At 38.8% G+C, this 13489-nt stretch overlaps 1 protein-coding gene across 1 annotated transcript in view; it reads right to left on the bottom strand.

The window, feature by feature from the left end:
- The window catches only part of AEBP2 (AE binding protein 2), a 102358-nt gene that overhangs the window by 30340 nt on the left and 58529 nt on the right, over window positions 1-13489 (bottom strand). Inside the window, exon 5 of the mRNA XM_019515839.1 lies at window positions 5090-5276. Coding sequence (XP_019371384.1) covers window positions 5090-5276 — 187 coding nt within the window. The remainder of the gene's footprint in view (window positions 1-5089; window positions 5277-13489) is intronic.

Here is a 13489-nt window from a genome sequence, read left to right as displayed (position 1 = left end):
CTGTCTGCGTCACTACCTTTCCCCTTGAACAGAACCATGGAAATGAGACTGCGACACAGCAAACCCTACAACAAGGGTCAACAACATACAGAGCCACTGGATCCAACCCACAAAGCCAGAGGGCTTTGCCTGTGCTCAGGCTGGGGCCAGGCAGTAAGGAGCTGTGCCAGGAAAAAGGCAACTTCTGGGCACAACCACATTGCTGCTGCTTCTTTCCACCCTCCCAGCTTTGGTCCAACATAAGTTGGGTGGTTTTGGTAGTGCACGGGTGGCTGAAGGCTTTTCAGCAGCCAAATTGGGCCCAGGCAGCCTGTGCCTATGCCCATGATGCTTCTTTCAGCCCTCCATGTCCCAGCTATGGAACAGGGAAAATCCTCTGACCCACATTAGACCCAAGCCAGGTTGTTCCAGCCTCCAGCTTGTAAAAGGAGCCCCTGCCTTAGACAGTCCTGCCAATTACCTGGTCAAGAGGACAAGGCAGGAAGGAGGAGGTTAAAACCCTCCTGGACAGCCCCAGGAGGGTTTGAGCTGTGCCATGTCTGCCTCCCACCCTGTACCAAGTTACTCCCACTTTTGGCAGGTGGGGGGGGGAAAGAGGAGAGAGGACACTCCTAAAATTTTGCTTCACCTTTTATACAGAAGGTAAGCACAGATTTTACTATAGCGTAACATCCCACAGAATGCAAAGGAGAGATCAAGAAGTGTGAATCACTTTTTTGTGGGTTTTTGGTTGTAGCCGTGTTGGTCTAAGGAACAGGCAGGCAAGGTTCTTTGGGAAGATGGGATATCTTTTATTAGACTGAGTAGTTGGAAAAAAGTTCTTTGCAAGCTTTTGGGCATAAGCATCCTTCTTCAGAGGAATCTCTGCAGAAGGAGGATACTCCTTATGCCTTCAGAAGGGTCACTGTACCTGAAAGCTTGCAAAGAACTTTTTCCCCCCAACTACTCAGTTGATCTAATATAAAAATATCACATCTACCCAAAGAACCTTGCCAATCACATTTTTCTGTCTTCACGTGTTAACACTAAACTTATTCCTGTGCATCGAATATTTACCGCTTAACACCAGAAGCACAACCAAGTACTTCTATCCTTCATGCCACAAGTTTTGTGTACACCTGAGCCGCCAAAGGCAAGCAGAACAAATCTTTTGGATAGAATCTACTAGACAAAATATTGTAGTTCATGCAATTAAGATTCTCATTTGGAGTCTTATGAAGGTTACACTCCTTTATGATATTAAATTTAGTAAACTTAATTATTATGGCTGTTGCTAGGTGTAATGCTATCTTGTGCAACTGCAAAGGCAAGAAACATTTTTGAAAATGAAAGCCTAGATTTTTCAGAAAACATGAAACAGCCCCCCACAAAAAAAAAAAACATAGCATTGTGAGGTCTTCTTAAGTTGAGGGTGCAAAGCTGAAATCCACTTTTAAAACATTTGGCCGGAAGCCTCCAAACATGTTAGGACGATAGAATTACAAAGTGTCTATAAGTAGCAGAAATTATAGCTGGGAAAATGAGGATTCAAAATGATTTTCTTAAGCATTATAGCAACAAGGTCAAACAATTTCCACAGGACAGCAGGCATTTTTAGCTGCCAAGGTGTCTAAGACAAAAGAAAGAAAAATCAGTTTACCAAAACACTGGGTTCAACTGTAAAAATGCACATAACATTCATGAACAGGAAGACACAAAAGCAAAATTTTACTTGAAAGTTTGGTTGAGAAAACTATCATATTTTAACTTACTGGAATAAAACAGTTTATACTGTTGGCTTATTTTCTATGTTGGCAACATGACATTCTTAAGCTCTCTCACATTAATACTGACCATCAAAAAGATATTTCCTTGGAGCTGAGCAGGCACAGTAGCCTTGCTATTTTGATAACTTTGAGTTTCACAGATCTATACATGAGGATATTTGAATGATCATGTGTGTAAGGACACAGGAACAAATCAACATTCAGTTAGTCACATCTACTTTAGATAACCAAAAACCAAGTGAAGATAGAATCATTAGATTAAGTAGGAGTAAATGAAGTATTTTAGTAAATGTTGTCTTTTTTTGGCAAAAAGAAATTTATCTGTGACCTCAGAAAACTGCATGTTAGGGTATTTCTTTTCCTTTTTGACAGATAATTTATTAGAACTTGCTTTGCACAGAGATCAATAGAAGCTCAACACCTCAGAAACTTGGGCCACTTAAAGTGCTGAAACACAGATTTAGAGTTGCATCATGAATTTAGATTTAGACAATGTTCTGATAAGTCTCTTTGTTTTTTGTTTGTTTGTTTTTTGAGGTGTGATTATGGCCCAATTTTTTGTATGCATTTCACTAAAATGTTTTTATACACACTTTACTATAGGTTCTTTGGATTACTGTAAATAAAATGGAGAAACAGCAAGATGCATGAAAAGAAAAACCTTTGAAAAGTCTACCTGATTCCAAAGAGTTCAGTGAAATTTCCAACTTATGGAGAAAGTTTTAAAGACATAACATTTTCTGAAAATGGCATCAACTTTCCAGAGGTCCCATATTTGGGGACATGGGGCCTCTGGAAAAATACATCAAAGGAGCCAGTTCCCAGCTCAACTAGACAGGATTTTTGCCTTACAGCAAAGCCATATGGTTCATTCTCCATCTGTCTCATGAGGTATAAAACTGCAAATGACCATGCAACTGTGCTTTCTTTCTACAAAAATGTAAACCAGATAAAGCGTAAAAAATTCTAAAGTAGAGGTGAGAGACTGACCTATTTACAATTTCCATAACATTTACTGTGAAAGGGTGGGAGGGGAGCACAGCAAAAGAGTTGCTCATAAAGTCACATATCCAAAGACTGAGCCAGAAATTAGAGTCTACTGGATTTTGTCATACTGAAGATAACACCTAAAATAATTTACCGTATTTACTCAAATACAAGATGAACTTGCCATCCATCCACCCCTCCGTGTTCCCCACCATCTCCCTCCCCAGCGTGGAAAAAAAAGCCCTTCATCTTACATTTGCATACAAGAAAACTTTAATAAATGCACTATTATTAAACTTCTGCCAAAAGCAGCAAGTTACTCAGTCACAGAAGGCAACTATGAATCTGATTTCAATGCAGCCAACACCAAGTATGACTATACGGCCCTTGTGGGGCAGCCATGCTGATGGTAATCACCTTCCTCCCCTCCTTCATTTTTTTTAATATATATTATGGCCCTTAAAAAAACCCAAAAAAACACAGGTAGATGTTCCCTCCACAGGGAACCGGCACCAGGCCTGGAAGTAGTTCAATACCAGGCTAAGGTCAGCAGGACCGAAGCCAACCCTGACACCATCCCCTTGAAGCAAAAAATTGCTAAGTTTAATCTTAGCCAGAAATCTGAGATACTAATGGGAACCTATCATAAGGACAGATTACCACAGCCTATCAGAAAAAAATATATGGTAGTGCTGAAATGAGTGCAGTCCCCCTCACCGCCAACACTTTTTCAGGTCACGGTGAGCTAATACACTGAATTCATTTCCACTTCCTCTTTGCTCCCACAGCTGAACTGTACCTTTCTTTTCCATTTCTACTGATTCTTGTTTCTTCATCAACCTAAAATGTCTGGCAGACATCAACAGACGGGGACCCAAACAGCTCACCCAGAATCTGTCACCGCCTCTCTCAGACTGTCGCATACAATTAATGTGGCCTCACCCTCCATCAAGTGCAGCCAAACCAGATTGCCTTGCACCACATCTGCATAATTTTTCTGAGCATCCCAGGACTCCTAACAAGAACGCTCAGTTCCAGTCATGAGTGGGGGCTAATTAGTACATGGCTCCTTTATGGCCGGTGGCATCTGGAGTACGTGCACATATTGAGCAGCGCTAAGATGTGGGGTCACCATGGCTTGAAATGCTGTTAGTTCTGCTGGGGCCCAGCTCAATAAATTATATGGTACATCAGGAACCTTTTGGCTTTGGACTAATATTATGCACAGTTTATACTACATATAAGTAGGTATAAGAGTGCTGCTTAATAGTGTATTTTTGGAGTACCAGCAATTTAAATAAAGTAATATGCATCAACTCTGGATGAATTAAATCTATGGGTAGTATATGCAAATTTATATGACCATGTTAATTTCAAGGTCAGTGTTTGCAAATTTGCTCCTCACTTCATGTGTTCAGGAACACCAGGGTCTGATGCTAGGAGGAAGGGGGAAGGGCCCCTTGAAGAGGAAGAGGTTTGTGGGGGCAAGGGGTTTACCTGACCCTCTCCCCCCTATTTATTTTCCCTGCTGTAGCAGTGGGAGGGGGATAAATTCAGGGCATATTTCCAATAATTAGACTAGAAAAATTTGAAAAAATGATAATTTTTCCATACATAGAATCTAATTATTGAGGAGGGGTCTTATAGTTGAGTAAATATAGCAACTACTATAAAACTACTCTCAAGCATCACCAAGAAACATGGTACATTATATGACCTAGGCAATGTTTATGTAAACTTTAAACATAATGACGTATTGATCAAATTAAATATCCATACTTCCACACCAAATTCTAAAACAGAAAGGTTCTTTTTTAATTTTGAACTGAATTACAAACCTGGAAGAGTGAACTGGTAGACAAAAGCATTCTATATAAACTTTTCACCCTTATTCCCATATTGAAAGTGCAGCTAATGATTTACACATAAGTGAATTTAAATTTGGTCACAATTTTATAGTTCACCTTCATAAAACTTATGCACCCCTTCCATCCCAAATTTATGTGCTTCACATTGTAAGAGGCAAGGATTTTTCTGGGCAATATATTTTAGTGAGCCAAATGCATGATTGGAATAGGCTTCATATTTATTTTCTCTTTAGAACATTTTCCCCAAAATTTTCCCCTTCTTCCGAACTGCACTTATAATGCCTCACTACCTGGTAATTGTAAAGTCTCAAGCATCCATAATTTTTCAGGTGGAAAAATCTCAACACTACAGGTGGGAGCAAGCAGAAGTACCAGGGCAGAAGAAAAAAAAAAAAAAGGAACATACTATGGTCTGAGAGGTCAAACTGTACAGCTATTTAAAAAGCTTCCAACTATGGAAATACTTACGTAATGAACGCCGTCTTTTATTCTTTAATTTCCTTCTTTTGTTCATTCCAGCTTTAGAAGGAGATTCCTCTTTGGCCTTTGGCTGGTTGGCAACTTTTGAAGAATTCTGCTGGCTGAAGTGTGTGGGCACATGACGAGCTAGTCCTCCCTGAGATGCAAAGCTGGCATTGCACCCACCAACCACACACTGAATTAGAACAAAATGACAACAGGACATAAGTAGTGCTGTGGGTCTTCCTTCAGGGTGGCACAGCATAAACAAGACTTATTTATTTGAGGGTCCCTCCCCAACCTAGTTTGCCCATTCTGGCCTGAAAGCTAGAAAAACACAAGCAATGAAGTAAAATACTTAAGAGCAGAGAGCTCTGCTAAAGGAACAGGACAACAAATTATTTTATGCCATTTCCTGTCTTAACTTTTACCAATAAAACTACAGTATTTACTTAATGATAAACAAGTAAGGGACATCACAGACACAGCAACTCCATTATTAAAAGGACTTTAACTAAGAAACAACCTTAGACATCACACTGTTGATTTTGGCTACGCAAAACAGAATCACTTCCTTCCTCAATTACCTTCAGTAACACTTACTCTCTTCCAGGTAAAATTTACCCCACCTTGTTTCCCAAACCCTCCATCATAAGACTACTCTGCAAAACCTTGGCAATTTTAACTACAATGTTCCTCTTCATGGGCCCCCCCCCATAATACTTCATAGTTAGAAATCATTTCTGCATTATCCTTGCAACCACATCCATGAGACACCAGCATGAGTCAACTCTCTTTCCAATGGGGTTGGTCTTTTTAAAAATTAACACTCTATTAAACACTATTCCAGTGCAAATTTAAGACAAATTTGACCTACAAAGTTAGTTAAAAATCAAATGGTTACTTTAGAAAATATTTGATAAAACTCTTAAAAGGTAAAAATGATTCATTCTTAAAATTGAAAAAGCAAAACAAGACAGTGATCTCCAAATCATATACACAGAACTTTGAAGCTATAGTCAATGTTATTTATTCACGGGTAACTGGTTAAACATGCTTTTAAGCTTTTATTAAATGGTTTTAGTAAATTTTATTACGTTTCAGATAACAGAAAAATCAGTATTATACCTAAATATATGTGTTATTTTGCTGATAAACACGAGGGTTTAACTTTCTTCAAAGTGAGAAATATTTTCACTCTACTATACACTTGCAAACAAGGGTATGAAAATATGATTCTGATGGAAACTCTTGAGTGAGCACAGCTGCTTGGGAATGACACAAACCTTTTCAGTTCCCAATCCAACCAACCAAAAGTGATCAACTGACCTACCATATTTACTTGAGTCTAAGATGACCATGAATTTAAGATGACCCCCCCCCCAATAATTAGATTCTATACATGGGGGAAAAAATTAAATTTATCATTGTTTTGTAGGTACAGAATCTATGTATTGGAGGGCTGGTCTTGAATTCATCCCCCTCCCATTACTGCAGCAAGGAAAGCAGTGGCTCCAAGGGTCAGGTATCTGGGGACATGGTCAGATGGCCCTCTTGCCCTTCCCCACTTCCCCCTGCAGCCTTCCTGTGCCCCCTGCAACCTAAATCCCCAACCACCAGTTCCCAACAGCCTCTGCCCCACCCCAGCATCTGCCTCTTCCCCCCCCACACCCCGCTGCTTCTGCCCACCTGCATTCCCTATCTCTGCTTCTTTCCCTACCACTTCCCTGCCCATCTTTACCTCCCCCACACCCCTTACTGTCAGATGATGCTATCTTCACAGCATGTAGAAGAGCAGACACTACTGACTGACTGGTCAGAGGACACGGCTTCCACGTACTCCATGCCCAAGATAGAATCCAGCTTGAGCCAGAGCCGAGTTGTGTCTGACACTAATCGGGGGGAAGGGGGGCACAAACAGGTGGCTGCTATGGATCTGACTCTGGGCCTGACCTGAGCTCAGGAGAGTCAGAGCCATAGCAGCTTCCCACCCCACTTTGTATGCAAAGCTAAGACAAGGGCCTTTTTCCTCTCCATGCTGATTAGGGTGGGAAAACCTCATCTTAGATTCAAGTGAATATGGTAATAGCTAAAAGGAACAAAGTCACTGCCCTAAAAAGGAAAAGGTTTGTCTGCATCCTTTACTGCCCTTCTCTATTCTAGGTACCCCACTGATAGTGAAGCAACAGAGCAGCTGCAACAAGGTTTGTTTGGGAGTGTAAGGAACGTAACAGCTCTGTATGTGGTGCTAAGACCCCCAGAACAGGCCATGGAAGAGTCTGTAAGACTTAGTCTACCTATACCAACCACACCTGCAAACCGACTTGAATTAAGGGCCTAAAGATGGTGTTAAAGTTCAATATGTTGTGTTCCCTTATCTGATCAAGGTGATCTGTTCTGAACTGTGGTTGCAGCAGAACTGGAAGAGAGGAGTTGGATCCCTGTCCTGGTTTCCCTTGATCCCTGAAGTACAGATCTCATTCTCACTTTAGTGTGAAGGGTAGAGCCCTTTAAAAAGGAGTGTGATCCCTGAAGTCATAAAAGAAGTGTAGATCCCTTTAACTTGAGATGTTGTACCTCACAGTAACAAAAAGGTGAAGACAGATGCATCCTCTTTTATATACTGTCCTGTAGCATGTTGGATCATACAGCAAAACCAGAGCCAATTACAAATGTCTTCAAGCTAGTTGAGTTTTTACTTTTGCATTCATAATTACTTATCTGGGTTTTCAACAGGTCCTTATCTAATAGATATTTAATGAGATTTTTTTTTTTTTAAATGTTCTGTGTTAGTTTCTCAAGTCTAAATAATATGAGGAGGATGCAACCATTTCCTGAATAAGAAACCACAAACTACCTCTCTGGACAGACTAAACGATCCCAATCTCACTGACGGCGTGAAATCAGTGTAACTTTACAAGTACTCTTAATGTATACTGGAGATTTGAATCTCGTTTAGTCATAAAGAAAAAAGGCAACAAGCAAACAATAGAAGTTAGAATGAAAGAAACTAACAATGTATGAATCCTGTCCAGGTTTTCTATTGAGTAGTTTTTGAAGACATTGGAAGCAGTTCCTTTTTGCATGAAGGAAGGGAATTTTCATAAAAGTAACTGAACTAACATCCCAACTTCTCTATTATTCAGCTTCAGGTAAGAGCACTTCCACGAAACTAGTATTTCTAGTCCTATTAGCACCGATCCCATTGGAGAAAAGCAAAAACCAAAAAAACAACCCTGACTTAGTAGTTTCTGCCATAATTCAGAAAAAAAAAAAATCACATAAAAAAGCATTATTGTACAGCATAAGCATTACAACATCATAATATTTTCACTTCAGGTAATGAGTTTATTTATTCTTCAAATGCCAGGTAAATGCACATGAGGCATGTTCCTGGAAGGCTGGGTTCAATAGCACTCAGTGATGTTTCTAGTCAGCTTGAGTGAATCAGATGGATATTTGCAGACAAGGTTCTTTCTTATTAGACCAGCTAAATAGCTGGAAAATTGTTCTTTGCAAGCTTTTGGATACAAACACCCTTCTTTAGGCATAAGGAGAGTCTGCTGGATTGAACAAAAGCCAATACGCAAAATGCAGGTCTGTGAAAATGCAAATGCATGAGTGAGGATCAGAGGCCACGGGAGTCAACAGGTGCAAGACAGGTAGGTGGATAGATATTTCACATTTCACAGTTCTTAACATATTTTGACTCATGATCATGAAGAGACTCCCTGTTTTTCAGCCATACATAGGCATGGAAGACAATACTGAAATACTCCTAACGCAGACATCAGCATTTCAGTTCATTTATTCTTCCCAAAATTCAATTCTTTTCAAAATCATTGATGACAGAATACTTGCTTTCTTAGGAAAGTGTAGTTTAAATGCAAAAATCACCAAGACATTATTATTTGTTAAGCCCATATTTTGAGCCTTTAACCAAGATGCAAAAGTAATATTTTTAAAAATTCATCTTGCTTTGTGTTCATGTAACATGCTGTTTGAGATTGATTAGGTGGTTAAAAGTCTACAGTGCATCACAGATGCTACAAAATACTTTGTAGTGATGAGGAAATAGAAGAAGTGGAAAATGTCTTACCTGTTCTTTTCTTTTTTCTCTAAAATAATATATCCAGCAATCCGTTCCTAATGGGTCATGTCTCTTCCTCTCCAAAGATATAGGAGCAGTTCAGGCTGTCACTTCAGGATCTCTGACGGTAAGTCCCACCAAATCTACTTCCCAACGGACATTTATAGAACTTTACAAGACCACTAATAAATCCAACTCGCCTATTAAATATAGCTTTAAACCAACCTTTTCCCAAGGAACTCAGATCTAGATGTTACTTTTGTTTTTTTGTTGTTTTTTTTAATACCACAGGGTGGGTCCGGATTGGTGGATATGTTACTTCAAGAGAAAATAAGTAACATGTAAGAAGTTTAATTTCTCTAGCGTACCCATACCCACCATTGTTAACGGGCAGTAATGAACAACGAGTATTTTGAATAGGCAAGGAAAAGTAAGAAACAGGTATGAATATAGAGACCTGCAATCATACTTTTTGAGATAAGAACTGTTATTTTGGAATGTTAGCTTCTCCTCCCCAAGAAAGAATGCAACTATAAAATTGCATTATAAACAGATATATTTTAAAAGAATATATTCTCTTTCTGTCCAAGATGCGATTGCTCATGTTCCAATTGACATTAATACTTTAAGCAATGGTTTTACCTGTAGGCTGCTTTAAGTACAGGTAAACATTATTGTTTACCTCCTTCAAAATGATAGCTTTAAAGCAATTCAGTCACAAATTTGAGCTTGATTAATCAAAGAAAAAATATTGGAAGGGAATTAACAATATTCATAAATCTTACAATTATGTTATTCTAGCAGTGATTTCCCCTCCCATGCTTCTGACAAAACAGTAGAATTTATGGTTATTAATAAATAGTCTTAAGTGCATACATCATTCCTCCTTTATAAAAATGCCATCTTAATTGCTAAAGATAAACCATTAGAGTTGACTCTGTTATCTTTTAGCTTTCAGTTGTTTTAGGTTCCCGTTTTGGAATTTCCAAATGTATACTGCTACCTAGTAAGTGCTCAAATACTTTTAATATCCAATGTAGATATGAAATGTATTTAGTTAAGTATTCCAATTAGATTGAAATTTAAGAGGCATATCTTTTAATGTTCCCTCTGGGTCAAAGTGCCATGTATGAGGAGTATGAAACACTTCTCCTGGGAACAGTTTTCTGATTTGCACACAAGAGCTTATATTTTTATCTAGTTTTGCAAGACCCTAGTTTTCACTGAGGTCAGGCCATACAGGTAAAACTTTTTTCTTCCTCAAACTTGAAAATCCAAACTAATTATAGTTCTGACTTTACATTCTTATCTAAAGTGCTGCTGATACGGCCAAGCAAGCCCTAAAACAAGTAAGAGATACACTGCTTATACTGCTTTGCATAGAAATCTTAGGAATGCTCAGAACTAGCCTAACTTTTGACTTCAGTGTCCCCAAAATTAGACCAGTGATGAGCACTTTTGAACATCCCATCCTTGAGCACTGATGCATTCAGTTCTGGCTAATCAAACTGTAGAACTCTACATTAAGTTTTTAGCAGGTAAAAGAACTGTTGATTTAATATTTAAATTTGATGGTAATCTTAAGGGGGCAAAAAAAAAAAGGTCTAAAAAAATCTGATACTACTACTAAATTGAAAAAAAACAACTATGCTTCTTTGAGAGCTATCAATGTAGTTTTGCAAATAAATCCATTTTCATGTTTAACATATCAGTCACCTAAATAAACTTTTTAAAGTTGATAACTTTTTTTGCTCAACTTCCTGCCTGCTTAAGCAGTGAATCTTTATCTTTTGTATCTACTTTATGTCCAGTTGCTGGATGGATAGAGGACATTTTGCCAGCAGAATGACACCCAAGACTTCCAGATGACCACTGACTATGCTGGGCTCACTGAACACTGGATTTTGCAACTGTCATTCCACTGTCATGCATATCAAATGTGCTCAAGAGTTCTGATGGTGCTACAATTTACTGCTGTGTATTTTTACTGCTAATGAGAGCCTCCAACATATACACTGACCTCAGTTACAATGGCAAGTGAAGACGGAAGCAGCAAACAGTATAAATGAACTAAAATATTACGAATAGAATAGTTAAAATATAGTTATGCGGAAAGAAACTGCTACAATGGCCTCAAACAGCCTTGCATATTAAGGTATTTTTATATAAAGTTATTCCCAAAAGGTTAAATTACACTGAGCGTTCTGGGTCAAACCTCCATCACACCTTTCATTGTGTATCAAGCTCTTTGTATTTTTTTTTATGAAATAGTTTTTAAAAAGCTTCTTTAGTACAAATGACAGCTTCTTCAGCTAACTTCCTCTGTCTGCTTCTCCTAATAGAATATATGAGGGACTTGGAAATCTCCTTCTCCAGCACCATAATCCACATTAGTGAATGTTCAAGGTGACTGAGAACATTAAGAATTAAGAGCGCTGTGATAGGCAAGTCATAGGATGGGGCTGTCCAACGGGTGCCCCACAGACAGTGAGGCTCATGAAGAGCTACCCTACAGCCCCTAGGCTCCCATTAGGCTGTCACTGCTTTCATCCTTCCATGTATGAGGGGGAGAAGACGGGTGGCATTTAGCCGCTTAGACACATCTTGGACAGTCTTGTCATAGAACAATCAAAGGACTTAAGTGGCAGGACATATTTTCTCTGCTGAATGAGATCAGCCCCCTGAAATTGTAGTTGTCTGAATGGATCCCATGAGATTACCACTGCTGGTTTTTCCCTGTGCCGGTGAACATCCCCAGCCCAGTAATTTTCAGACACTGTACCCAGGACAGAACCAGCTCAAACCATTCATGCTGATACGATATCCCACAATATTCTACCAGCTGTTTCCTGAAAGGATGGAGAAATACTCTCATAAAGGTATTCCAAAAATATAACGACTAAAACAAAAAGAAATAGATGTTATATCCTTCAACTCTACAGGGAAAGTGGTATCTAATTAGCATGTGTTTTAAGAATAAATGTTATTTAAGTAATTGCATCTTCTCTAACATGGATATCCAAACTAATGCAATTCCTTTAGAAACCAAAGAGGTTCAGGTTGGATTTAAAGAAAAAAAAAGATCATTACATACAGAGAGAAATTCAAAAGCCAGGTAAATGGCTAAAAGCAAACCTTCTGCCTTCAAATGCAAAGGAACATTATATCCCCTCAGAGGTGGTACAGTCACCCACCCTGGCGATCTTCAAAAAGTGTCTTGATGCCCACCTTGCTGTGGTCATCTGAGCCCAGCAGTCTTTCCTGCCCAAGTGCAGGGAGGCCAGACCTGATGCTTCTGTAAGGTCTCTTCCAGCCCCTAGCATCTATGAATCTGCATTTCAAAAGAACCAATTCAGACATCTCACAGAAAAATTCTGCAAGTTCGGCACTCCTGGACCAGGAAAATTTAAAAAAAAATACATACATATACATATTTAACACATTTTTTTTTAAAGAACTGTTCCTGGTCCAGGAGTGCCAAACTTGCAAAACTGTTTTGTGAGATGTCTGAATTGGTTCTTTTGAAATATAGATTCATAGATGTTCGGGGCTGTTATATAAAACGTAAGAATTTGTGGTGCATACCCAATTCTTATCATTAAAGGACTGATAAGATCACCATACTGCTCTGCTTTGCAGGCCTGAAAGATGGAGGAAAAATGAAAAATGAGTTATAAACTACTTTCAAATTGAAATTGAACATGCCTCATGGTCTTACCCAGCCCTTCTACTGTAATTTCAGGCTTTCTGGCTGTCATACAAAGAAATTCCAATTCATTTTAAAATCAAATTGCAATTGCTTGATTCTCTAAAGACATGTTACTTCAAGATGAAAAGTCAGAGCTCCTTTTTACTCAAAGCTTATGTGAAAGGACTGTATCCCAAATAGGACATTAGGAAGAACACTGAAAGAATGGTGGATTAAAGAGGAACTCTGTGTCCCAATGTTGTTGAAAGGTGGTAATGTCTAATATACCACCATACCCTTAAATAGTTTAGAAGATAAGTCAAATCTTAAAGGATGAAGTTTAGTTACTCTAGTGGTTTAAACCAGGCCATAGGAAACTGACCCAAGCTTAAAAAGCAAATTTTCTGCATTCATCAGTAAAAATAACTTTTTGTTCCCTGAGAAAGAAGGCTTGAAAATGAAAACTGGGCTTGAGAAATTAACTTTCACAAACAAGGGGCCACAAAAAATGTGCCTTACTTTTATGAAAAGCAAAGAGCTGACAAAGCAAGTGAGGGGTGGGGCTTCAACCAAAGCGACAGGTGAGATAAATGCTCAAATTTTTTTTTTTTTGGAGGGGGTAGGGGGAAAG

Source organism: Gavialis gangeticus, unplaced genomic scaffold, assembly GCF_001723915.1.
Source record: "Gavialis gangeticus isolate Ggan-Ray unplaced genomic scaffold, GavGan_comp1, whole genome shotgun sequence".
NCBI classification, from domain to species: Eukaryota; Metazoa; Chordata; order Crocodylia; family Gavialidae; genus Gavialis; species Gavialis gangeticus.
This window is presented reverse-complemented; position numbering and strand designations above follow the sequence as displayed.